At 37.5% G+C, this 27,942-nt stretch overlaps 1 protein-coding gene across 3 annotated transcripts; it reads left to right on the top strand.

The window, feature by feature from the left end:
* Positions 1 to 395: 395 nt before the first annotated feature.
* LOC148731210 (muscle, skeletal receptor tyrosine-protein kinase-like) lies at positions 396 to 27,503 on the top strand. Of its 3 annotated transcripts, none has more exons than XM_088760292.1 (24): positions 396 to 1,174; positions 1,786 to 1,851; positions 3,382 to 3,423; positions 4,550 to 4,795; positions 9,981 to 10,154; positions 11,086 to 11,361; positions 12,357 to 12,680; positions 13,368 to 13,622; positions 13,764 to 14,045; positions 14,920 to 15,168; positions 16,004 to 16,249; positions 16,829 to 17,101; positions 18,193 to 18,474; positions 18,917 to 19,039; positions 19,406 to 19,415; positions 20,124 to 20,314; positions 21,544 to 21,660; positions 22,148 to 22,332; positions 23,308 to 23,427; positions 24,513 to 24,589; positions 24,718 to 24,758; positions 25,548 to 25,644; positions 25,996 to 26,092; positions 26,445 to 27,503. In XM_088760292.1, the coding sequence occupies exons 2-24, from the start codon at positions 1,791 to 1,793 to the stop codon at positions 26,595 to 26,597; spliced, it is 3,921 nt and encodes a 1,306-aa protein (XP_088616418.1). In that variant the 5' UTR covers positions 396 to 1,174; positions 1,786 to 1,790; the 3' UTR covers positions 26,598 to 27,503. The 3 variants fall into 3 exon arrangements, with proteins under 3 accessions (XP_088616418.1, XP_088616417.1, XP_088616419.1); XM_088760291.1 differs by lacking the exon at positions 396 to 1,174 and adding an exon at positions 1,181 to 1,378; XM_088760293.1 differs by lacking the exons at positions 396 to 1,174; positions 24,718 to 24,758; positions 25,548 to 25,644; positions 25,996 to 26,092; positions 26,445 to 27,503 and adding exons at positions 1,181 to 1,378; positions 24,817 to 25,541.
* The last annotated feature ends 439 nt before the right edge of the window (positions 27,504 to 27,942 follow it).

The raw sequence follows: 27,942 nt of genomic DNA, 5'->3' as shown, positions 1-27,942 counted from the left end.
TGATTTGGTGAAGACTACCATAACTGACTTTTTATCCTCTGATCTACTTGTGACCGCTATCGAGGAACATTCTCTTAAGTAATGCTAACGTTTTCTGCTCTGTGATAACGCCTGAATCTCGTCAAGGACCGCAAACAAAAATGTTTACGGTTTCTGACTTACGACCACTATAAATTCTGCCATGCGCAGAGGAGAGTTAAAACCGCAAGTACTTCAAGGACTGGTCATACGACGCATAAAATCAGTCAAACTCATAACGCGAAATCGACATGAAACATGTACATTTAAACTGGACTCTGGAAAGGCAACCCATCTTCAGTAGTTTGAATGAAGTTTTTGGGGTCTTATTTTCCCGCATCGCATCCTGAGAAAATGTTTCAGAAATGTAAAGTTTGTTGCCATCACTCGCTTTTTATACGTTACTGAAACCCAATTCCTTTTTTTCTAAAATGTAAGTTAGAATTTACGATGGATTCCTATTCCCTAACTTATAACTGTATTTACATTAGATTCACATCATTAACTTCTCATCTTTTCTTATCTCATCTTTTCTTCCAAGCCGAAAGGGAAGGTAACTATCAAAATCATCCTTTCCCATTAATGAAGAACTCTCCTGTGAGTTAATATACATCATTGACTCTCTGAACCACCTGGCTACTGATCCGCAAACTGCAATCGTAAACAGAGCAAGGGGATCTGGGGGTGAATAGGTCTGACGATTACCGATCACTGTTTCTGTTAAGTGTTAAAGTCGAAAAGACTTTACTATCAGTTTTGGTCAGTTATAATGTGTTTCTGAAAACCTAGGTCCTGTAATAAACGATATTTGTACGTGTGATCATCATTAGATGTCAGTCATGTTAGGACTGATCGTTTGTTGTAACAAACCCTGTTATTTTATTTTACTTCAACGTAAAAGAAAAATAAGACAAACCAAACAAATTGGTTAGAATAGAAGTGAATTAACGATTTTTTTAAAATTATTTTTCTCTTTCATGGCATACTTTCATGATTTGTAAGCGGGTGAGTACAACATGTTCAGCTAGTTCATGAAGCTTATGATGTGGCTGCCAAGTAATTCAAAGTTATATTAAGCCACTCATTTACTTATCGTATGTGCAATCTTTCTTTTTATGTTCACCTAACGTCCTCATCCTAACCCGTTTAACAGATTGTAAGTAGTTATTCTTGAACTATCGTTTATTAGTAGGAATAATACAGTCCATTGAACAAACGAATGGTTCCCAATAAACAGATACAGGCAGGAAACAGTGTTCCTCTGTGGATCAGTGGATGATGCCAATACAAAGATTCATAATAGAAGCAAAACTTTTAAGTGTTACAGCGACTGAATATGAATGGTTTTGACCACCCTCTGGTAGGGCTTTAACAGCAACAGTGGCATTCAGAAGTGACAGCGTTATAATCCTAGTCTGTTTCTTTAATAATTTTTGTACAGGCATCTATTTGAGCAGTAGAAAAAAAAAAGAAAAGAAAAACCTCACTTTCCCGGGCTTGATAACATGATAAATCCCTGGAGGATGTTTGGAGTACATGGATGATGCTTATAAATAGGGACCTGTAAGGCGGCTGATTTATAAGCTTCAAGCCATCTATCTTTTTAACGCAGTGATTTTAGTTCAAGGTCTCCTTGTAAATTAGAAACTTAGGATATCGACAATGATAACTATTTACGTTGATATCCTTTACGGCAAGGAGCAGATTTAAGCAGCTGGTAAAAAATTTCCCCAAATGATTTCTTCGCACAACTTATTGTTTTTAAAGGTTGTATGGCGTGGTCATCATGGAGTGGCGACTGCAAAGAATGCAGACAGTACCGGGAAAGAGTTGGTAAGTGACAAGAGATTTTTATGCTGGTAATTGGAAAGTGCAATTGCTGGTTTTTGCCCGTGGATTTTTTTAAGACTGAAAATGCATTTTAAAGATTTTATTCAAATGAATTTATTCAACTTTTTATTGAAATTTCTTATATACTGAGATTGCAATATAGGCTGTTTTTAAATTTAAGGTGGCTGAACACAGTTTTTGATACCTTTGTTTCTTTCACCATTTTCTCTAAAACCCTTGCCAAAACTGGTGGCAAGCAAGTTAACAAAACAAACGTTGGTTTTTAGATAGTTGGACTGACGTATGTGCCGTTGCCATGGCGACATGGATAGATATGAACAGGCAATTAATTTCTTCGTAGAAAATCTAGTCATTAGATTTTCTTTATAATTTGCATGTAACAAGCTTGTAACGGTACTCACAAGTTAACACCATTTTGCTAACAATTTAACAGAGAGATCTTTTAATTATCCCTTGTTGGAGGTTCACTCAATATTCTACAATTTCCTTTGTTTAAAATGGTTTTTTGTTTTCAATACTCCAGTTACTTATTTCCTAAAGTATTTTCGTGCCACATTTCGTGAAATTCTGAGTGGTTCTTAAGAAATAGGCATATTTCCGAGAAAGCAATTTTCCGTTCAATCGCAACTTTTTGACTTACTACGCATGCGCTGCATTTGACTGGGTTCTTTCGATAACGACGAAAAAGCTGAGAAATGCTGGGTTCTTTGCACCGTTAACTTTTGTAACATATCTTTGTAAAAAAAGATAAAAGCCCTCGATACACTGCGCCAACTATAGAGAAAAATAGCACAGATAATGCGGGTACGTGTTGAGTAAATAAAATGACCGCTCTTTTGACGGCATGTTTGTTTTTTACAATCCCTGCGTTTTTTTTTCAAAAACTGTGTTCAGCCACCCTGCGTTACTCGATGCGCACCGCCTCCCGGTTAGCTCAATGGATAGAGGGCTGGACTGTTTGTTATGCGGGAGGTCGAGGGTTCGAAGCCCGGCCGGACCAACACTCAGGGTCTTAATATAATTTGAGAAGAATTTGCCACCTTTCTGTAACATCAAGAAATGGTTAGATATTCTAGTCTTCTCGGATAGGGACGAATAAATGGAGGTCCCTTCTCCTGCAGGGTTGGGGTAGGAGACGTTAATTTCCCACACACGAGATTACTGTGTGATGGATGTCCTCCCCTGGGGTGGGATGGGTGGGATACTGGGCGCACTTAATTTGGAGCCTCGCTCTGTTGTGCGACCCTCGCCACCTTCTGGTGAAAGTGATTAAGTAGATTAATAACCAAACATTAACTGTTACTGGGGTTAGAAAAGTACCAAATGCATGTTCAAATCATATTAACACGAGATTAAATTTATTCCTTGTCCGTTTCCTATTCTCTTATTTGGGAATTGTCCTGGAACCTTCACGTTTTATTATGACCATTTTTTTTTCGCCAACAGAATTAAGAGGACTTAAACTCTAATCGTTTTACTTTTAAAAGATTATCTGAATAACCTTGCTTCTAGAATTTAACTGCTCAAGAACTCGGGAATCACGGCCTTGTAAATGTAAGTGGTTTGATGTATGAAGAGAAACAAGAGGACTCCAGAAGTGCTGGTCGAGAATACTCCCCCTCAGTCCCCCTCCTGTTTATTTATTTGCAATAAGAAAAAGAGAAGAAGAAAGGGCAAACAAAAAAATGAACGCGTTGAATTAAAAAAAAAAAAAAATATATATATATATATATATTTAATTTTACAGGCCTTTTATGATTTCCGAATAGATGCTAGACTTATATTCTGTCAGGCGAAAGAAACACAATTTTTCCTTGAGAATAAGGAAAGATCATTACACTTTCCTATAGAACAGGCGAGACTTTGGCGAGCGAGTGCTTTCTATTCTCTTTATCAAAATGATTATGGCTGCCATCTTTAACTTTCACAGCAGGGGAGAGCTTGAGAGAGAAAGAAATTTGCGCCAAGATTGTGAGCGACGGTCGAAAGGGGGAAGAGGGGAGGGGATTGGGTTAACTTTTAAATTAATTATTAGTTTCCTTTTCAGAGATAAAAGGTCCTCCCCAATCAGTTATTGGCGAGAGAAGTCTGTCAAACTAGGTTCCACAATTGAAATAAATTTGTTTGTGAGGGGTTTCCCTAAGGCAGTGTTAAATTAGTTTTTGAGAGCAAGTACTTAGCATTTTATCAGTGAAAATTATATATAGATTTGAACAGCAGGGAAGAGCAAGGGAAAGACTGGAACTTACAACAAGGGGGTGAGCAACGGTTAAAAGGAAGGAAAAGGGGGAGGATGGGTGACAAAAAAATTCTTCTTGAAATTAATTATCGGCAGTAAAAGCTCGTCAAATTAGATTCAGCAACTCGAGCGAAATACTTTATGAGGGGTCTCTGTTGAAACAGAGTTGAATTGGACAAAGGATGGAAAGTTATTTGGTGACACAAACATACTCACCATTACTGATCGAGCCAATTATGGAGTCGCTGGTCACTAAGCATTCATTGTAATACGGCATTTGTTCAAATACTGAGAGGGTAAGGCAAGCAGCTTTTCGGATCAAATGTCACAGACTAATCTTAACTTATTTTTACTCTTTTAGTTATTCTCTTTGTTTTTCTGTTTTTCTTGTTTTATTATTTTTCACCTACTTTGAATTGTGTTTTTCAACTCTATGCCAAGTTCCTCCTGAAATCAATCCTGAGCTCAAGAATCAGTTGATTGGATATAATTCATCGCATCAGTTCAATTGCTTTCTAAGAGGTTGCCCTACGCCTGAGGTAAGCTGGACTAAGGATGGGGTGAGTCTCAGTAACAACAACACTCTCACGATTCATCAAGCGAGATCGGAGGACTCTGGCCAATACACATGCAGCGCCAAAAACAGCGAAGGGAGCACGAGCTCAACATTCTGGATTAAAGTGAGAGGTATGGTTCACATTTATAAATATAAAGAGCTGGAGTCCATAATCAATATAATTTCAGTTAGATATGGGGAAAAAGCCGATTCTTAGGTTCCAAATCAGATTTAAGGGCTTCAAACCACTTATAAATCGACTTCAAAATTGATGAATATGACAAAAAAACAAATTCATTGATAACGGCATTTAAAGAGCGAGTACATGTCAACTGATTTAAATGATGTGAGTTTATTTTGTATCTAGACGTATGCAAATAGTTGTTTGGCAGTTCCAACCGATTGTTCTTTGGAGTGTCGTTGAATATCTTTTGTACCGATCTCGACACCCCATCGTTTTTAACATGGCATTCAGTATAGAAATTCGTTTGAGATTTTAATTGACCTCCCATTTCACTCCTCATCAAAATGCTCGATGAATATCAGTGACTGACGAGTCATGACTTTATGTACATTATCAAAATTAGTAAAGGTGTACGCGTTATGATTTGTCAAAGCAACTATCGGCGCGCCTTTATCTAGTAAGTATTTATTATTGAAGTTGGAAAGCGATCTTTTTTTAAAACAAACTTCCCTGAAAACATTTCACCGAATTTAAATTTGCTAATTCAGCGACTAAAAATTAGGAAGAGATATATGAAAACAATCCAGACGTCATTATGAACTTATACCCGTGTTAGAATTTGGATATATAGAATGACAGATTTGAAAGGGACGTAGCAAGTTATTTTAAGCCTATTCCATACCTCGTAAGAATAGTGCAGGAATAATAAAAACAATAATAATAATCGAATTTTTTACCCAGGATAACCCTTCAGTACAAAGTACTGTTATCAGCAGGGTCCTGCTGGCTAAGAATTAAAGCTATAAATAAGAATTATTCAGATATGTAAAATAAAACTGACTAAAATACGTATGAAGGCAAAAATGCACTAAGTTAAAAATCGTTAAAAATATTAAACAATAAATTTTCAAGTAATAGACGTCTAAGGATTTCCTAAATAGAACTCTAGAATTAATGTTTCTTAAAACTAGAGGTAATGAATTAAAAATCGAGTCACATAAATAAAAGCTACGGTGCGCAAAATCCAGTTTGACCTTTGGTGGTGTTTATGATTTCCCATTGTTTCTAGTGTTCAAAGCGTTATGATGTAATCATTGAATTTAATCTTTCAATGGAAAGCATGCAGTGCCATTAAGGATGTCAAATAGGAAGTAGCGCGCTCTTTTTTGCAAAAAGTTATCAATTGTTAAAAATTGAAAATCACGGTTCTGCAGACTGCATTTCGGAGAAATGATGGCTTCGGGTCTCAATGGAGCGGATCATGCGTTTGCGGGACTCTGACCATCAAAGACTAGTATAGCAGCCATACGTAAATATTTGTATAATCATCGATTGATGAATTTGTTGGGCACTAACAGTATCAATGCTGGAACGGATGCGCCATAGGAGGTTTGCTCATCCAGCTGCCTTTTTGTAAATGTTTTGAAAATGCGTTTCAAAACTAAGCGTCGGATCCAGATGCACACCGAGGTACTTGTAACATGTAATAGTGTTCATGGGAGAACCATTCACTGAGAGCTTGACCTGACAGCCTTGAAACAGATTTAAGCATTTACCGGTACCAAACAGCATCATTTCAGATTTTCCTTTCTTCAGATTAAAAATAAGTTCATCATCACGAGACCTGTTAGAGAGAGTATCTAAGTCCTTTGAAAGGCTAGTTTGTATCGCATCGATGTCACTTGAGGATGTAAAAGTCCCCGTATCATCAGTATAAGTGATAATCCTACAATGACAAAAGGGACTATGCATATTATTAAAGAATATGAGAAATCAAGGGGTCTAAGGAACTCCAATGTTAATTGGATTTGGTTCAGAGGGCACACCATGAAACTGACCGATCTGCTTGCGATAAAATAAACAATCACTACATCATTGTAGTTCCATATCATATACACCATAACGGGAAAGTTTACTCAATAGAACGGAATGACTGATGGTATCGAATGCCTTTGATAAGTCAATAAAAACGGCTCCTGTTGCCTTTCCACTGTCGGCCTTCTTTCTGATGAAATCAGTGAAGTAAGTAACAGCTAGCTGAGCGGTTCGGATGGAAAGCAAACGGGTGCTCAAAAAATAGACCATGACGCTCCAGATGAGCCATCAGCTGCTTGTAGAATATTTGCAGACTATTACTAGTTGTTAATAAGCATGAAGATGAATATGGAGATGAAGATGGGGGAGATAAATGGACACGAAGATAAAGATGAAGGTGACGGTGATAGTGAGAAAGGGGAAAAATAGGAGCTCAAGGGTTGCACATATATACTGCTTACGGACTACACACACAAAAGATGGAATAGGTATAATTGTTATTGAAGTTTCATTATTATTGAGGTGAGAATTTTCTCAAGCCTGAGGAAGCTCAAGAGTCAATACGGGCGATATCAGTCCCGAGTAATAATATTATTGAGTGTATTACATTACAAAGGGATACGATTTGTTACAACTTATTGAGTTCCAGACCTTAAAAGAGCCCACAAAGAAAAACTACGGTATCGGCGCTGTCGTCTGTTGAATGGTACGAAATTCTTGATAATATGCTTGGGTCCTCTGTAATCGGCTACACTGTTGCAGTATCCCTGCCATTTTTGTTTCTCTTTGTCATTGATTGTCATTTTCAGCTGTGGGTACGCGAGGCGTAGAGACAGTTATTAGAATGGGGCAGAATATGCAAATGTATCAGTCACTTAGATGTAAACAAATCGATATGTCGACGGCAGACCAATTGATAGCGAACTTCCGAAATTATACTGTAACGTTTCTACCACGTTTCCAGAGTAATGCTGCGACATTATAATTTAACTCGACCTTTCTTCGAAGGAGTTTCGATTTGAGTTAAAATACTCGTCGCAGTTAGCATATGGGTAACCGAGTCAAAGCTCTTTGAAATACTAAAGGTGTAACTATGAGTGAAGACGCTTAAAGCAATTGCTTTTGGCGATCATCTTTCGCCATCATTTGCATTATTGTGGAATATTCCTCGCCGTTTCCGAGTATATTTTGTTTTTAACAAGGCGTCCCGGCCACCGTCGTTCTCAAATACAATTTCAAGCCTTCATTCTTCTCACTGCGAGCCGTCAGTATTTATATTGTTGTATAACGCTAAAATGAGTAACCGGCGAGTTTTTATAGCGGAAAGCGTAACGTTGTTTTAACGGCGGACAGGTCAATTGTTTGCTTTTCTAATGGTTTTACCTTTCATCTGTTTAGTGACTACACCAACATTAATTTGTGAAAATCGTTGTGTGTACACCCCTGAATGTTAAAAATATAGCAATTCGAAGGAACAGTTTTAGTCTAAGTCCACATTTTTGTCAACAAAATGAAAACAGTTAGAGGTGAAGAGTTCGTACCACGTACAAAGCTGTCTTTTTTTTTCAATGCTGACATCTCCGCGCGAAATGAGAAGACTATACGAAAGCTTGAAACTCTATTTGAGAACGATTGTGGCCGCTTTTTTAAAAACCCAATTCAGTGGCCGAATTATTGCCGAATTATCTAACGAACACTTTGTACACATCGCTGATAATGTACCTTTGAGAGAGGAAGAGGATTATGGCAATGATGTTGCTAATTATCTGAGTATCAAAGTAATCTTTGAAAACAGGGGCAAAGACGAACCTGCTTGCTTCAGTTCTCATCACACAGGCAAACCTCAGGTTGCAAGCTTATTGAAAGAGATCAATGTTCGTAAATCGCCTGGTCACGATATGATCCCACCACGGCTGGTCAAACACGCTGCATCTGTTATTGCTGAGCCTCTCACAAACATTTTTAACCATTCCATTGAAAACTGCTCTTATCCTGCAAATTGGAAGATGGGCACTGTGATTCCCTTGTTCAAAAAAAGACGACGAGTTTTGTAAGGTTAACTATAGGCCTGTAACAGTGCTCCCCGTTCTGAACAATATTTTTGAAAGGCTTCTAGAAGGGCAGATGCATGAGTTTTATCTCGAAATGCTTTCAGATTTCATTAGCGCGTACAGGAGGCTTCATAGTTGTGAGACCTCATTGTTAAGGCTGACGGAAGACTGGAGGATGATGCGCGGCAGAGGTGAGCTCGTTGCGGTGGTCTCTATGGACCTCTCCAAAGCGTTTGACGTTATTCAGTAACCACTCCTTCTTTCCAAGCTCATAGCCTACGGTATGGATGACAAGAGTGGCGCTCTACTCAGGAACTATCTCTCTGGTAGATCTCAGAGAGTCAAGATAGGCGGCACCTTCTCCACCTGGAAAAGCGTTGAACGTGGGGTCCCGCAGGGGAGTGTGTTAGGTCTAATGCTATTTAACTTCTTTATCAACGATCTCTTGTTTTACGTGAAGGGCGCCAGGCTGAACGCTTACGCCGATGATCATCAGATATACTATTCCCACATCGACCCAGCGACAGTAGACGCGTGCATATCTCACAATGTCAAGTTAGCCAATCACTGGTACCAGGAAAATGGGATGTTAGTCAACGAGGGCAAGCACCAGGGTCTCGTTCTTGGCGAAACGGACTATAGTTTTTCCTTCCCAGTAAAGGACACATTAGAGATATTCGGAATGGAAATAGATGATAAGCTCGATTTATCTAGTCACATATCCAATATATGCAAAGAGATCAATAATCAGTTTAATGTTATGTTACGATTTCGAAAACTGATTTCGAGGGACACCTTACTTACGCTTTACAAAGCTTACATTTTACCGCATTTTAATTATTGTTCCTCAGTTTGGCACTTTTGCGGGGCGCGGAATACGGATAAACTAGAGGCGTTGAATAAGAGAATACTTAGATTTATACTTAGGGATTACTTGTCGCCGTATGATAGCCTTCTGACTAAGGTCAACACTAGTTCCTTATATAATGGGTGTATCCAGAATTTCCTTATTTTGTTGTACAAGAGCCTGTTTTTCACTCATTTTCCAGCTTATATGAGAGGTATGTTTTCACATCGGTCCTCTTCTTATAATCTTCGCGGTAATTACATACTGTCACTTAGAAAAGCTAGAACAACTAGTTATGGCCTTAATTCATTTTTATACTTCTCAGCTAAGCTATGGAATACACTGCCTGACTATATCCGCATGAGTGCATTTAAAGACTTTACAAAGATAATCTAAGGCAACATTGTACTTTTTTTAAGTCGATGGTGGCTGGAGCGAATGGAACTCATGGAGTATCTGTACCAAGCCAGTTGGTGGTATACAAACAAGGGAAAGAGAATGTACTAATCCAGAACCAGAATATGGTGGGAAACACTGCAGTGGGGCCAGAGCTCTGCTGAGAGAATGTAGCAACACGTCCAGCTGTCATCAAGGTAACATACAAGAATCTAATTGTGTGATTTTAGTGAAAGGAATGTCTCTGACGAAAAAGAAAAATATAATGAATACACGAATAGATATTAAAATAACAATGAATTTAGGACAAATTCTGAGTTTGAACTTCAATCACACACTATCATGAAGGCACGCATGTAAAAACCGCAAATTACTTAAAGTAAGGATTTCATTAGAGGTCTCACATCCTTCATGAATGCATTATAACTGTACATGTACAAAATTCACCATGTACTTTTTGAAAGAAAGAGAAAAAAGCTCGTTCCATGTACATAAATTGTCGTTACCGTTTGCTGATAGCTACAGATTATGCTCGTTTTAAAATCTCCTCTCCTCTTCTATTCAGTATAGCAATTATTACAATGAACGATATGAGGGTCCTACTTTGATTACAAAACTTTTTCATACCCGTTTCACTGAACCTCGATGGCACCATTATTTCTGAGATTTTCCCTAGTCTGAAATATTTAGGTGTTTTCTATGGCATACAAGGGAAAAGTCTAAGGACATGGATTCATAATCAGCTAAATCATTTTAATCGGCAAACATCATTATGTCTGTAAATAGAATAAGAAAGAAGGTAAATTTTGAGCTCGGTAAAGAACGAAATAGAGAAAGTTGTTGTTCGTCTTGTCACAAGCGTGGGACACAGAATAAAATTCTAACTCTCCATGAGGAATGAAACCCGAGACCTTCAGATTCCGCACTCCTATGCCCTACCACTGAGCCACAGCGGTGACTCTGTGGTGACCAAGGCGCAATATGAAGTCCATGTATAACACGCGTCCTGCATACTGCTGGGATATTTGTTATTATTTTGATTATTATTGATGTTATTTTCATCATCAAAACTATTAAAAAACAAAAACAAACTAACTAGATTTTTTCCTTTTTTAAAATTTTTTGAAGCATTTCCGCTGCGTTTTAAAACAGAGAAGAACCCATCTGTCGGTAGAATGGAAATCTACACAAACAATAGCTGGGAAAAGCTTTGTACCAGTCAATGGGATGAAGGTGATCTCACATCAACCTGCATGGCCATGGGCTACTATAACAACGGTCTCTATGTTAATGACACATGGTATGCAAAAAGAGGCAACGCCTCCAAGACATCCATCTACCATAACTGCACCATTCCAACTACATGTGAAAAAAACCTGGCAAAGAAAAAGCAATTTTGCAAAGGTAAAAGTGAATTGTACTCATTTTCCGTATTTTGTACCACGATAACTTCAAGTACATTGACAGAGAGGTAAAATGGCCCGAGACAAATTATTTTTTGTCCTCCAAGTTTGCTCAGATACAAGAAAGGTATAAAAAATTAAAAATTCAGCGACAGCTGGAAGTAATGTCGCACTATGACTGGCCAATGTGTTGCGGACTCACTTGACTGCGCCTCGTGAGCCCTCAAACCATTGTCGATTAGTTGATTTTAGCTGATTTCTACAACTCTAGTTACATGCTTAAAAGATAACTATTTAATATAGCTGTCGAAATAAGAACCTGCGCTATCATGCATTTAGGGCTCATAAACGTTATAGTATCCAAAAGAATAGTCAAATTGATACTTTTGAATCCTTAATTTCAGCTCCCCTAAAACTTTTTTCTCCTTTTCCTTTACCATTTTTTCTCTTTTGCGTGCAATAAGAAAATGTCCAAATCTCCAACTGACACCTGACAGAACGTCTCTTCCCTCAGAGGTTATAGTCTATCATATGAATTTCCCGATTGCACTCTCAAAGTTTACCGTTTTAAAGTTACGAAAACATGCTTTCAACAGTTCTAAAATACTGCAAATATAAATTAGATCTTGTTTGCTTTCAAGTTAGTATAATGATGAAACTTGCGAGGTGAATCACACGAATGCTTTGATAACGGGATCGTCGACCACATCGCCTCAAGGAGACTAACAATATGCAATGTAAACGTCTTGATCCACACTGGAAAACAAATGACACCTGCAACATCGAAACTATTATTTTCCGAACCAATGAAACTTGTAGCCTGACGGACAAAAGAAAATAATATGCCGAGAATGTTGAAGAACACAATCACTAAGTTGGCACTAACTGAATAATTCACTTCGGGATTTATGGCCATTCGTAATGTTTCATAAATTTATCATTCCTATAATTAGCGAATTTTATTCCAGTGTATTTAACGTTTTATAATTTCCTAAGTTCCTGTTCGCTTGAATGGTGCAAATGTGGAGTATGGAGGAAGAGTGGAAGTATTTTACAAAGGTAAATGGGCAAAGATCTGCAGGAATGGATGGGATTTTGACGATGTCAAAGTCATTTGTCGTCAACTTGGCTTTGAGGAGGCTTTGGCGGAATTCACTGGTTCAGACGTAAAGGATGAGGGAATTCCTTTTGTAATGTCAGATGTCTCTTGCAAAGGAGATGAGCCAGAACTTGCATCTTGTGCTCGTATTGATGGAAAGGTTAATATCCCACCCCAATGTTTATCAGATGGCAAGGGTTCTCAGGCTTTGTGTCAACCAAGTAAGTCGTTCATTGTCAAGCCCGAAAGGTGATTCTGTTCTCTTGTGTTGTCTCTCTTCCACGGCTAGACATTTTAGGTTAAAAGAAAATCAGCTAAAAACTCGGAGCTATAGATCTAGTCGACCAGTAGCCCTTTTCAATTTTATGACTCCTACAATTTAAAAAATCTCTAATATTGTCTCTGATTTAGTTAGACTCTCTGTTTGTTGGAGTATGGCTTGCGAAAAAGAATATTTTTATTCCCATATTTTCCACTTAAGATAAAGATATGACTCGAACTGGGGATGAAATGACTTGGTTTGGGGTGACATGACTAAGCTTATTGGTGATTTTACTTAATTGGTCTGAGGTAATATGACTCAAGTGACTTAAGCTAGGGTTCAAATGACTTTTATGAAGGTTTCAATGGCTGTTTATCGGATTTCATGACTCGATGAAGGGTTACCTAGGTCTTTCAGGGTCTTCACGTATTTTAAAATTTGGATGTAACATAAATTAACAACGGTTGACATGACTTTTTGTGAAGTAATGGAACTTTACCCAATAGAAGGTAGGAATGATCTACAAATTAGTCATATTAAGGATTTGTGTAGCTAAATACATTCATCTTTCCTTTCTCTATCTGTGATGGTATTCAAAATGAACTAGTTTTTTTATAACATCCTCTAACTGAACCATTTCTTGCAGAGAACAAAAAAGTGTTGGAGAAAAATGAACTCTATTTTGATATTGGTAGCGATGAAGAGCTTCAATGCTCAATACGTAATGGAACCAGTTATGCAAGATGGACCATTAATGGTCAAAGAGCAAACTCTACCTCTCAAAGAATCAGGACTAAAGAAACTGGTGAACTGTTCATTGACAAGGTGCAGTTGTCTGATGCAGGATTATACGAGTGCTACAGAATGGAATATAGTCAATATTACATTGTCTACGTTAATGGTAAGAAAACACATCTTTTCAGCTTACAGAGATACAGGCACAGGCTAACAATACAGGATAATGACGGGTAAGATTAGCATACTACTGACTTTTTAATAGTACTGCTATGATATCGGGGGTTCTTTTCACTTCTTTCGACAGCAAAATTTACTGAGAACACGCTGGACAAACAAACCTTGATTGCGGACACATCTGGTTTATTAACCTGCGGTGCCGAGGGAGTACCAAGCCCACAGATGTCTTGGAGTAAAAAAGGAGGAAACTCTTTAGACCACATACGATTCAATCAAGTATCCGATGGCAGCCTACTTATTAACCCCGTAAATTCTGAAGACGATGGGACATTCATTTGTACAATGAAACAAACTAAAGGAGCAAAGAGGATCACAAGCCGTGATAAAACCATACGAGTGACAGTTATGAGTGAGTAACCAATGGGGGTAATGTAAAGCCATGTGAGGTGAAACCTTAACATTATTACATTTGTTGATTTAAGTTGTTTTAAAAAAGGTATCGTGTTAAATATTGATCGCTTTTTTTCAAAACTCTGTACGTAAAGGTTAGCAGTAACTGCAGAAACCGGACTTCTCATCACTGCGCCTTCTGTCTGCTTCTAAATTTGTCCGTTATAATGGAAGACTACTATCAATAGATCTTAATACGAAGTTCGAGAGGTCTGCAATATGAAAAAAACAAACAAAGAAAACAATGTCTATATGCACGATCCGTCGCAGTAAAGCACTATTTGAGCAATAGTGAAAATCAGACCTGAAAAAATTTCAGGCCTGTACGGGATTCGAACCACTGACCTCTGCGATACTAGTGCAGCGCTCTACCAATTGAGCTAACAAGCCAACTGGGAACAGGCCATCAAATTAATTCGACATAAACCCGTAGATGATAAATCAAACAAGGATCGTGCATATAGGATCGTGCATATAGGATCGTGCATATAGACGTTTCATAACCGCAGTTCATACATATGTTTCATATGTTTGTTGTTGTTTAAAGAAAACAATATTTCTAGTCAACTGCTAATATTCTCATTTCAAGTTGTAGTGCTTACGGCCAAGCTGTTGGTATCTCACCCAATTGATGTCTATTTTGCCCTTTAACTCCTGACTCGGTCCAATGCAATTTGTGGAAATGAAGATAAGAATTGCGCAAAATAGGCCTGAAACATTTGTATAAAATCTCTATGAGAAATGTTGATATTGGACAAGATTAGTTTTTTCCGTTTAGTGATGCCACCGTTTTCTGTTTTTATTTTTTATTTAATTTTTTTTTTACCTCTTAGTTCGACCAAAAGTAAACATTTCTGGAGCAAGGAATCTCATCATAGAGGGAAACAGTGTAAACTTGACATGTGCAATTGTAGCTGGTCGGCCTGAGCCTGAGATATCCTGGCTCAAGAATAAGATTGTTCAGAAAAAAGGCTGGTCTCTCCTTTTCCCTAAAATAACAAAGAACGACGAAGGGTGGTACACTTGTAAAGCAGAGAATGCCGCTGGTATATTTACAAAATACGTCGAAATTTCTGTTAAGGGTGAGTTTGTTAATCTCATAGTCATGCATTTTATTTGTCTATTGGGTGAAAATTTATGTTCAGTGGGCCGGACTCTAAATTAAGGCGTCTGGGTTTGAGCTTCTGGGTCATTGTGGAAGTAAATAACAACTTGGTTGGTAAAGTATGGTATATAAATAGTATAAACTGTTGAACTAGTGGCTCTACGCCCTTAACCTCTTCTAAAACAGTTAAGAATTGTTTAAAAACGGGAAGAACTAAAGGAAATAATAGAATCCTTCTTGCGTATTTCTAGAGGGATTCTATTCCAGAGCCCTACCCTACAAACTTGATAATTTTTACCTTTTTCTGTTTCTATGTTGTACTGGAGACATATCAAATTTTAGCTCCCATAACGACTGATCCTACTGTGCGAGTCAGAATTTCTGGGAATTATGTGCGTTATGTAACTTGCACAGTTGGTCTCTCTGATCCATGTTGTGTTGTTGGTTGAGATAAAAGTGCTAAGTAGAAATGAATCTGAGGAAAACCATCAGAAAATCTTAACATCCAAAGTTTCGCCTGTTAACTGCAATAGATTCATTTGTTAAGACCAGGTTCGTGATAAGTGTTTTTTCAGACCGTTTTATCTTACATCTATTCCTGCGTGATGGTTTCAAAGCTCAGTTAGCAATATAGCCTGGCCTACGTGGTTTTTCGAAACCTTTATATGATATAATCAAAACTTGTTTAATCTTCGTCTTTTTATTTATGTATTTGAGTGGCATTGGGGGGAAGGGAATTGAGGTGGGGACTTTGAATCCTTAATTACTATATTAGCAGTTCGCAATCTGTGTTTTTTCTACTCGCTTCGCAGTTCCACCCCGTGTAAAGTTTGAGTTCAAGAATGTTAACATCGAAGTTAACTCCACGTTTACTGAGCAGTGTTATCGGAGTGGTGATCCAGAAATATCTGTTAACTGGACCAAGGATGGAGTGCTTCTTAGTACCAAAAACATCTTAGTCATTAAACGCGCCACTTTTAAAGATAAGGGATATTATGAATGCACTGCTCAAAATGATTATGGTAAAGCTAACGGCTCTGTCCTTATCGATGTCACAGGTAAACTCCATACTGTAGTCGATGTCATATAGTAAACTTGTAACTCTAGAAAGTGTTAGTTTTTGTAGTTTAAGCCAGCACAAAAGGACATTTTTTTCTCTTTTTATTTATTTCTTTTAAGTGTACTAATGAGTAAGGAATAACGATCTCATGATACGTTTTCATTGCATAATAACTCATTACTTAAGTTGGAATAAGATTTGAGAAGAACTTCCATTTTTTCTAAGTTTCAATTTGCCAGCATTAGTTCGTTTCTCTGTTGAAGGGTTGAGCTATAGACACCCCGCTAGTACTCTCGGAAGCTAAATTACGACTAAAACTACAAATAAATTCATAAAAACAACTGCCAATATTACATTATGACTAACAGTTCATGTGGTTTCTTTTAGCATTTTCATGTTCGTACTCATGTTACGGGAAGTAAAACTTAGAAAAAATATAGGCTTACTTATTGCGTGGTTTGTTTGTTCGTTCGTTTGTCTGTTTGTTTGTTTTTGGAATTTTATTTAGAGTTGAGCGGAAAGGGTTAAAATGGTTAATGTGAACCTTTAAGGAATCTGTTGGTCTTTTTACTTCAAGTTTCTCCCCAGATCACTAAGCCTCCGATAAACCAGTCTGTTACCGAAGGGCATCCAGTTAACTTCAGTTGCCGAGCCTCAGGTGTGCCAACACCAACCCTAGACTGGGTTTTTAATAATGATAACCTCCCATTTGACATCAATCGAACCGATCACGATGGAGAATCGTTGCTAGAGTTGCAAAGTGTCACAAAAGAGATGAAAGGCACTTACAGGTGTGAAGCGAAAAACAAAGCAAACACTACTAGTTCCTCTGCAATACTGCGTGTTTATGGTAAGTTTAATAATGATATCGATGATAATGACTAGGATAGCTTTAACGATAACAAGGACGAAAAGAAAGACGACGACAATGGAGAGGGGAACTGATATGAAGATAAAGCTGTAGTGATTTGGGAGGCGAGAACAAACAAAGAAAAAAATAGAAGTGACGGCGCTATCATGGTTTATTGATACGAATTAGTGTAATAGCTCCGTTGATTAAATAGATGCACGCGTTTTTTGAGAAATCGAGCCGGTAAACTTTTTGGATAATCAGGTCCTTAGCTGAGTAACACCCCACTTCTAAATTTGTGATACGTTTGAAGTGACTTGACAGGATTGCCGATTTTACAATTTTCAACATGACTTTGGCATGCAATTGCCTCAGGCAGATATTCTGGCGCAAACTGCTTTCGCTAACCATAAGCATATTGAATAGCCAGCTTTTAAAACCAGCGGGTTGACGTGTGAACGTGCGTAGATGTTCATCCTGACAGGTGAATAAGCAAGTGCAATATTCCTTGTGAGGGATGGAGTACAAAATCACGACCAATGAAAACCAACTAGTGTACGCTTTACCGCTAATACGATACTTAGATTTCTAGCTTTTGCGGCTGCTGCATGTAAATGTTTCGAGAACAATAGGCCTTCCGCGCGTAATTTTAAAAACCCGATGATAGGTAGCTGAAAAAGCAAGTCGCAAAGTCATCAATTATTTATGCGACGCATAATTGATAATCTCGACTATGTACCTGGGGATGAATAGATTGGGCTACTTAACTAATTTGTGGAATCCTTTTGATACGCTTACCAAGAGGTTAGTTTAAAATTTTAAAGTATTGGAACCATAGGAGATTGTTTATGTTCCTAGATGTAATTTTGGGCACTTGCGACGGTTACCAGTCATTTGAAAACATGGGGCCTCAAATTCTCCACTGAAGCCTTTTCCAAACCTTTTCATCCCAAGCGACATGTTCCAAAGTTTCCTTTTATGAAGTTAAATTTAGTCTGTTTTCCTTCCCTTAATCCAATTTTGTTTTACTTTGGAGAGTTGTAAATGCGAGTTAGAATTTCTTTAAATAAATTACCTCTTACTCAACGTAGGAAAAGCCTCTGCTCAAATTGTTCCAGATCCATATCCAACACTCACAACAGGAGATGTCCTCACATTGACCTGCCAGGTCAACGAAGACACGATAAATGTAACTTGGAAAAAAGATGGAGTTTCGCCATCAGAAAGAGCAAAGATTTATACACAACGGGATAAGAAAGAGAGTGAACTTACCATTGCTAAGGTTTTGGAAGAAGACGGTGGAAAATACTCCTGTGAAGGACGCAACAAGCTTGGGCTTGTGGCCCGCTACGTTGTAATAATATCTGTCAAAGGTAAGCTGAGGCTACTGTTGTGTCTAAGAAAGCACAAAAAACTCCAATAATCAAGCAACGAGGTCATCCTTATAGAAGAAAACTTCTATTTCTTACGTTCTTCTTAAAGTTTACTATTAGTTTTTGTTTCCTGGGAAAATATTTATAGTTTATTCAATTGAAAAGAGATTAGAAACAGTAGCAGAACATTATACATGTAGATACCTACATAGTACTCTTTTTTCCCGTGTAAGCTCACAAGAAAATAACCTTAGATTTCTCTATAAATCTATATAATAAAAATCAGTTATTTTGCTTTTAAAAACAGGCGTGAATCAGGGGTTAAAATAACAGACAATTGGGATGCTCACAACCATTCCTGACGGTGACATGACTATCATTATTGTAACAGTTATTATCGCTGAGATTTATCCATGGCCACATATTTATCTGACACAATTAGCTAAGCAAGTGCCACGAGCCATGCAGGGTTCCAATTCTTTGTGGTATTACATTGGTGGATCAGTGGCAACAGTGATTGTCATTTCGCTGATTGCCTGCTTTTTCTGCAGGCGTCCAACGGCAGGTGAGGCCCAGTTGCCCTGTTTTATTTTAGCTATTTATTTTTTAAAGTAAGAGAATTTAAAATGGTCAAGTTTTTTTCTTTTTTTCTACCTCACCCCGCACTTTAACGCAGTGTTTCCTCTAGCTAACCCTTACCCGTAGAAAAAAACAATAGAACGAACAAACGGAAATTGTAATTTTCTAAATTACTGTTATGGCGAACATTATTGATGTTGGTATTTGGAGAACATTTGAAAATGTTTAGCTAATATTTTCAAATTCAAATCATGCTTCCATTGTAGAGCAATTTTATAAGAATACTTGATTGAATTAATTGATACAAAGTTTTTTCCTTTGTCTCCATTGAATTGTTCGACTGGAACTGCAGCTATGGCTCTGTAAGTCAAGTGTTTTATCTTTCGTTGATCACATTTCTACACGTGGAGTTCTCGCCCTATGCTTTAATCTTTTCCATGCTGTCTCTATAGTCAGCAACATAAACTAACTATTTTTTGGTTCTTCTTTTGTGAAGCATTGGTCTCGCTTTGCCCAAAAAATTTAAATTTACTTATTACCCCCTCATGACTCACGACCTTGAATGATGACTGTCACAGGGATAATATCACTTTACTTTTATCATGGTCAATATGCATATTTAGCATTCATCAATTGTTATTTAGAATCAGCTTCATTCGTTCGTTTGTTAATTCTTTTTTTTTCTTGTCTCACAAGTCTTTGAATTCCATTTGTTTTTATCATTCAATTCAATGTTTTTTCCTTTAATTGAGAATTCAAGCATAATAATCTGGTTTTGAGACCAACTGAAAAGGTTTCCAACAACGAGGCTATTTTTTAACTTCATCTGATTTGCAGAGTGTATTTTCATAATCATAGTTATGAACGTGTTTCATAATAATCTTGGTCTCTAGTTTGTCGAAAACTTTGTCTTCTCATTATCAGTAAGAGTGCTCATCTCGATATGAGTCAGGGCAATAAATCAGATTATATTAGCAAATTAATATTTATTTTTTCGCTTCTGATGTCTTTTTTCTTCATCACTTTTCTTTGTTTTAACCCTGAAAACTTGTAATGCTTCCAATTTTCAGTCCTGATCAGGAGCAGGCAATTCAGATGGAGCCATTGAATGCAGAGGTAGATGAATGGGAGATTGAGGTGAGCCGTGTCCTGCTTCAAGAAGTCATTGGGCGAGGGGCGTTCGGAGCCGTGTGGAGGGCTCTCCTGAGTTCGCCAAATGGGAGACCTGGAAACCGAACAGTCGCCGCTAAATGCTTCACGCGTAAGATTCCTTTGATTCGATATACTAATACATATATAGATTCTAGGGGTGGATTAAAAAAAGTTTATTCTCGAATCAATACACACATTTTCTCACTCTTCTTCACTCACAGATAAACACGGAACAAACGGGAGAAGAGGCAAACAAATTAATTGAAAAGAATCAGCCAGTTTGGCGATACTGTCCTTGCAAACATAATTGTGTCGGGTATTTTTGAAGGGGTGGAGAGGGGGGTGAGGGTGGTCTCCTTCGAGTTCTAAATCCTAAACTGGATCCACTGGAGCTTACTTTTCCCTCAAACTATGTTTTATCAAAGTGCAAGTACTTCCGATATAAAGTGACTCATTCCCATTTTTCCAGTGGTTGACTGTGTCGGGTTAACGGGGGCAATGTAATAGACTGAGTGGATGGTGGTTTTTGATAGTATTTGTGATGTTGCGGATGGTCGACCCACGGCCGTCGCCTGGGTTCTCATACGGGACATCCAAGTTTTCATTCATGCGCGGTGGTGGCATCTCCGAACGGTGCCACGAGGCCATCGATTTCAAACCTCTTTACATTGTTCACTTTTTCTCGATTTCCGTCATAATGTTGGGTTAATCACTGTAAATATTTAGTGTGAGTTTTCTCGAAGCCTTCGCAAAGAATTTTGGTTTAAAAGTTCCAATGTTTTCCTGGTTGCCAATGCAACAATTGTTCAAATTGATATTTATCATTTTCAACGATTATTCTCAGCATTTGTCACCACTATATAAATTGCATCAACTCATTACATTATATATTATATTTACTATCGAATAACTTTTATTTTTAATATTGTATATATATAATGTTTTTCACATTTTCTTTGTCAATCACATTTGTCATGAGACTCTGCTTCGGGAGATCTGGGCAACTAGTGCCTGTGCAATTGACTTTGAATAAATACTTACTTACTAAATAAATACGGAACAAAAGCCACAACAAAAATAATTTACCTAAGGATGCTAAACAAGGAAAACCAAGGGTCCATTGTTAAGATTTGAACCTAAGCTGGTTTCGACTCAGCAGTGTCTAGGGAGAACTCGTCGGTGAGTTGAGTAACGTACTGGTTTCAAATAAAATCATCTAAATGGTAAAAGGAAGATGTAAGGTTTGAAACCCAAATAGACTAGTTCTCAGTCTCAAGCTTGAAACAAATGCATTTGTCAATGTGATTATCTATCCATCAACATACCCTGTTGTTGTAGCCACTGCTGGAGAGGAAGGAAGGAAATGTTTGATGAGAGAAATTGAGCTGGGAAAACTTATAGGTGAAAACAATCAGCCAAACATTGTAAAGTTTATGGGCTGCGTTACAACTCAAAGTAAGTACTAAGAGTAAAGCATTTTTCTATGTATAAGTTATTAAAAATACTACAGTACTTCTTTATTTGAGCTCCATAACCAGAATGGCCTGTTGATCGGACGAAGTTTGTGGTTTCTTTTTTTATTGTTTTGTTTTTTATGTTTCTTTGTGTGTGTGTGGGTATGTGTGTGTGTGTGTGTGTGTGTGTGTGCGTGCGTGTGTGTGTGCGTGTGTGTGTGTGTGTGTGTGTGTGTACACGCGCGCGCTGTAGCGAGATTGTTCCTCTTTGAGAACATTTATCGATAGCCCGATCACGAAGATCTTGAACGCACGACCAGAGTATCTAATATCACTAATCTTTGTAACTGGGCTATCTTGCTTTCTCATTTAAAAATTTAGGCTTAAGTCTCATGAAGGAAAATCCTTAAAATGAGTCCTCTTCCGAAGTTTTTAATAGATATTGTGGTCATGAGCCTTCACCTTTTTTTCTTTAACGCCACTTCAAGTTCACCCAATTCTCATCATGGAATACATGCCATGCGGCGACCTACTTGGTTATCTGAGAAAATGCCGAGGAGTGAGGGATCGGTATTATCTTGGTGATGGTAGGGCTCAAGATTTGACCAACTATGATCTTGTGATGTTTGCCAAACAAATCGCTGCTGGTATGGTGTTCCTTGGATCGAGAGGGGTAAGTGAAGTCCTTCATTGTTATCATATATCAATTCTAACTCCAAAAAATCTCTCAGATCTTTAAACTGTTTTACATTAGCTCAGATGCTGACCAACATTTGTAGGTACGTTTCACTTATATAAAGTCTGAGACCTTCTTTGGGCCGTGGTACTTTTATTACAGTGAGCAGATCACTTCGGATGTCAAACTTATAGGACCGGTTATTTAAACAAAGTTCAGTAGTTGTTTACAAAACTGCCATCTAAACTATCTTCATGTTAGCTGAACTTTTTGTGTGAGCCTCTTATTTTTATGATCCAAGCCGAGAAAGCCGAAAACATGCAGTCGAGGGACATTTATTCAAATAATAGAGAAAACCCGACGCCCATTGCTCGGGTGAAACCGTGGTTGGGTTGGACCTCGTTTGAATAACTAAACGTTATTGATGAATGTGTTAACTTGTACAAAAGGTATATTTACTTCCATGAGGAAAAAGATATGAGTGTAATTTTCATAATAGTTTGGTAAGATGGTGGGATACGCGCCAACCATATTAGATATTGGTCTGTTGTGGGACACTCCGCTGCGTTAACAGGAACAGGAAAAAAAAGCAAGAACGAGCTTTTTTGCCAATTTTAAGAAAAAAAGCGAAAAAGGGGAACGCCCCTCGACATTTGTAACAAGAAACGAAGGTAATGAAAAGAGCAAATTGTTTTTCTGAGCGGTCTTCTTTTGGTTTACCATTTCTAAATTTTATTTTACAGTCATAATCATTATTACTGTGATTATCGTAATTATCATCATCATCATCACTTCTGTTTGCCATTTTTCCTGAGAAGGTAAACGACGTAGTCCTGACAGCCTTGAAGAACTATAATGGCCTGCCTAGTTGTCCTTTTCTCTTCGCACATACTCAGACGTTTAACTCGCCGTTTTGTCGTTAAATCAAATAATTTAGAAGCTTTCACGTCATGGATCTTTGTCTCCTGGTAGATCATCCATCGTGACCTTGCGGCCCGAAACATTCTCCTCGATAACAACTATGTTTGCAAAGTGACCGACTTTGGCATGGCATATCAAAGCTTTAAATATGGCCATGGAAATGCCAAAAAGGTAGGAAATGCTTTTTGTTGTTGTTGTTGTTGTTGCTTTAGTGTGGAGCTTTCCAGAAACAAGCTGTAAACGCCAGCATTTTCTCAGCATGAAATTAACTTAGCTCGACCACCAACATGGCTTTCATAGTTTACACTGACCTAAAAAAAAGGGAAAAAGACAAAGTAAAACGCTAAGCATCGGGGTACATAAATTTCACTGAAGTTGTTTGTAAAAAGTTCTGCGAAAGGAAGTATGTTTTCTGTTTTCTAATAGGGCTGCTTGAAAGCTATTTTTAAAGAATGGCAAATTTATTTTTGTTTTACATTTTTATACAATTATATTACGTAGCTTCATATTTTGTAAAATGACTTTGCCGAAGAAGGGAGATAATTTTTAAAGCAAAATGTAGATCTGGAAAAGCAGACATCTTTTCTCGCCAAATGCTACAAATAGCTTCTGTCGTTACTATCGCAACTACTCGGTGGCCCGCTTCAGTCCTCTCATGTTCTCTTGATTTGAGTTTCTTCTTTTCCTCCTTTGTCTCCAACTCATTCTGTTAGAGGCTGTGTGCACTTATCCGAAAGAAGTTTCCTTTGGATACTTTCTTTATTCTGCACTAATCCATAATTTTCATGTGAGCAAAACCTCCTGTATGTGCCTCTCCCATTGCCATCTTAATTGAGTCTTTCTCTTAATTGAATCATGCACTCATTTTTTCCAATATGTTCAGTTCTAATGCATCTCGCCGTTCAAGGACTCAAAATATTTACTTCCTTTGCTTTTCTCAGTTTCGTTAGCCATTCTTCTCGTACTTGTTTCATCTTCGCGTTAAAAAAATTGACAACTTTATTTTTTCAAACTGAATGAAGTGCATGAAGGACCAACTATTCTTTTGGTGTTCAACATTTCACAGTGTTTCTGTTTACACTACCACTAATTTTTCTTTGCAAAATAACAGATACCCAGAAATAATTAATATTGAAGAAAATAATAAAAATAAGATGTAAAGCAAAAATAACAAAAAACAAACAAAAAACAAAGCAAAACAAATAGAATTGTGATAATGATAGTTTAAACAGAAGTTTTAATGTTTGTTTCCGCAGGGATGTTTGCCAATCAAATGGACCGCACCAGAAATTCTGCTGGGAAATCTCGCTGGACTTTCCACTTTGAGTGATGTGTATGTATTGTGTATATTCTTCCCTCACCTCAACAGAATGATCACCCAATTTGATTTTTTTTTGTTATTACTTCACATCCAAAATTCGCTTGGCATTAACTGTGGAATATTTTTGATATATTCATCAGGTGGTCCTATGGAATCGTTCTGTATGAGATAGTTACCCTTGGTAAAGTTCAATAAGAATATTATTTTATAATAAAGATTTGTTTTTACTTTTTTTCCAGGCCTTTTATTCCTGAAATGGGCCTTAAACAAGATAATATAGATGGTTTACATCCTCTTGCCTTAAGTTAATTGAGTAATGTCCAAGTCTTGTAAGACTGATCAAGTAGTCTAACTTCTTTTGTAAAAATGAACCCTGATAATGAGTTCGGGTGGAATTGTACAACCTCCAGGCAAAACGTGAGACAATTTTCGTTTTTAGGACTATCCCGTGTTCAGTACAGATCATATGCTTTTTACACCTAAAAATGAAGTCTCAGTAACGCTGTTTTCATCTTAATATGTAGCAAACTGTTTATCGATAGTTAATCTCATGAAATGAAATGAAACAAGAAGTAGAAGGCTTCCATAATGTTCACTTGTTAGAGACTACCACAAAAACCGAACCAAAAGGAAGAAACTTTAAACTACACGGACTCAGAAAAATTTATTTTTGAGCATCATCAAGCTATGTAAATGTACATGCAGGATTAAGGAAAATCTAGATTTGGGCATCGTCAAACTATGTAAAGGCAGATTTCTTTCTTGTTTAAAATGATGTCAAAAAGGAACACGACGTCTAAGCCGCAGCAATTTCGTGGAACATGTTTATACGCACTCTTATCATTTCGCCTGATAGGTGTTTACAATTGTAACCAATTATTAAAATTGTAGCTCTCTGACTACAATTTCAACAACTTTATCAGTGATGTATTCAGTAATATCACATGAACACGTCCTTATGCCTTGACAGGAGGAATTCCATACGATCGATGGTCAGAAGGCAGGGTGGTTGCAGAGGTCACAAAAGGATATCAGATGCCAAAGCCTGATCATGTTGATAAAAAACTGTGAGTTGCACCTCTCTGGTGCGATATCGACGTGTTCCAATGTATAGCGTAAAATTCAACACATCACAATTAACAGTTCTACTTGTACAATTCTTTGCACTGTACAAATTATAAAAGCTGCCTTCTTTTAAAACTGTGAACTAAGAGCATAAGGTATTCAGCTGTGCTAATGCATGTCTACGTACTTCGACGAGGTCAGAGCGAGTGAAATAGTCCAGATATGTTTGATGACCCAAAACGAACCTAAACCATTAGTTTCGTTAAAAGGGTTCCTGTAGAAGAAACATCTTGCAATTCTTCGCATAGTCCAAAAAACGTAGTTGACAATTGAGTATCACTGTTTAATTTCAGGCATGATGTGATGAAACGGTGCTGGAATTTTAACCCTGACTTCCGTCCTCCATTTGAAAATCTGCGACAAAGAATGGACAAATACATTCGTGAAGAGGTTTGTTTTAAAAAATTTAAAACTTCCCAACATTTTATGAATTTTGAAACCTCTAAGATTTCTCAGTACTTTGACACCATTTAGTTTCGGGAGCAATGCTTGATGTGATTGGTTTTGTACCCCAAAGTGCTGTAAACGGCTCAACTAAAACCATTTAGATCCCTGGTCAGCGGTTTTTTCATGCTCGTCACGCCATCTACGCGCATTTCACCATTTTCAGTTTATAAATCTCTCTTAAAACAACAGAGATTCTCAGTCCACCTTTGAAGTAACTGCACTTTTCAGCTTAACATCATAGTACATAGTGCTGTGTTGCAAGTATACAACCCTTATTTCTTGCTTTCCACCCCAGACATATGAGGAACTACTTAATCTGGGAGCTTATGACAAGAAAAAATACTCCAGGGTTGAAGATCTTGGAGATGAAGATGCAGGACCAAGTGAGGAAGTTGTAAAGAAGGCCGCTGCAAAAAGATTGGGAAAATGGTCCAGTGCCCGTCGTTAGGGTACCCTTCTGTCACTTCACGGTGCTAAACTATGGGTGATAACAGCGATGATTTGAAGGTCTTTCCATATCAGAGAAACAAATGAGGTCTTTGTTTTAGATAATAATTCATCAAGTTAATTGTTTAAAGATACAAATAATTACTGAATCAACTCAGTTGAATTCAGAGTAGGAGAATTTGGGTAGATATTTCTTAAATTTTCTTAATTGATTAAAACAGGAGAGAAAGAGATAAAATAGTAACATCCAAACAATTAAAAAGCAAAACAAACTTGAGAAACGGCCCGTCCATACTACTTAAATTTGCGAACTGTTGTAGTGAAAACGTTCTGCCGTAAATTGTTTTGTAGCAAATCTACTAAAGAATCCTCCCAAGGATATTTGAAATTTGGTAATTTTTTTCTGTAGTTTGGTAATGTATTAGTTGTGTGGTATTAATCACCATTGAAGTAACCCGTATGCTGACATTATCGATTCCATAATATGTTCTTTACCTGAAATGCAGTTTGCTCTCATATTGCTTTGTTTAACTCTCGATCCATTGGCATTTGAAAACAATTGATTGCATTGTTATTGAAATGTATTGCTTTGCTTTAAGTGTTAAATGCTTTTGTCGTAAACGGAGAGAACCGTCTTAATAGAGTGAGTAAATTTAGGTTAATTTTCTTAAGTGGTTTCGGTTCGTATGAGAAAAAAAGGAACCCCTATTGAGGAGAATTCGTTTTTGGTAGACAGACACTACTTTTCCGTGCTAGAACGGAAGTCTTATTTGAAAACTGAATGGAGTTAGATCATGTAGATTTATGGGCGTTATTTCAGTACTAAACAAAAATCACACAAAAAATTGTATTTAGTGTTATTTCACACACTCTATTTAATATCTGCAATTAAAAGGTTAAAAGCATATGTTATGGCTTTTTATTGATCGCAAAATTCCTTTAAATTGATACATTGCCGTATCCTTGCTTAGCTTTCCTAGGGATGACGTTATCTAGAAAGAAGAATTGTCAAAACATCAATGGTGTTTTTCTCTTCAGCGGTAATTATATTCCATCCAAGGGGAATCAATCAATCAGACACCTATACCAACTCCTATTGTTGAGCTCGAAAAAGAAAGTTTTAAAGCGTGTCCACCTGACAACCATGCAGACGAGTCTGCACGAACCCGCACCGATTTCGCTCAAATTTTGCTCACTTGTTGCCCACAATGAACCTACAATCGAGACCAAACGGCTTATCCTGATACTAATTTTCAAAACAGCTGAACAAGTTTAAGTTTTTGGTAAAAAATGCACAAAAATCTGTGCAAAAATGCAGTGAATTCATGATGTGGGTATCAGTATCC

Source organism: Stylophora pistillata, chromosome 5, assembly GCF_964205215.1.
Source record: "Stylophora pistillata chromosome 5, jaStyPist1.2, whole genome shotgun sequence".
Lineage (NCBI taxonomy): Eukaryota > Metazoa > Cnidaria > Anthozoa > Scleractinia > Pocilloporidae > Stylophora > Stylophora pistillata.
Note: the sequence above shows the minus strand (reverse complement) of the source record. Positions and strands in the feature narration are given on the sequence as shown.

Bases quoted from the DNA above. Each gene is read 5' to 3' on its own strand.
- LOC148731210 (XM_088760292.1), top strand. From the start codon at position 1,791: ATGGCGTGGTCATCATGGAGTGGCGACTGCAAAGAATGCAGACAGTAC. The intron at 4,796-9,980 runs GTATGGTTCACA...ACTTTTTTTAAG, and splicing joins ATTCTGGATTAAAGTGAGAG to TCGATGGTGGCTGGAGCGAA. The intron at 24,590-24,717 runs GTATGTATTGTG...TATATTCATCAG, and splicing joins CTTTCCACTTTGAGTGATGT to GTGGTCCTATGGAATCGTTC.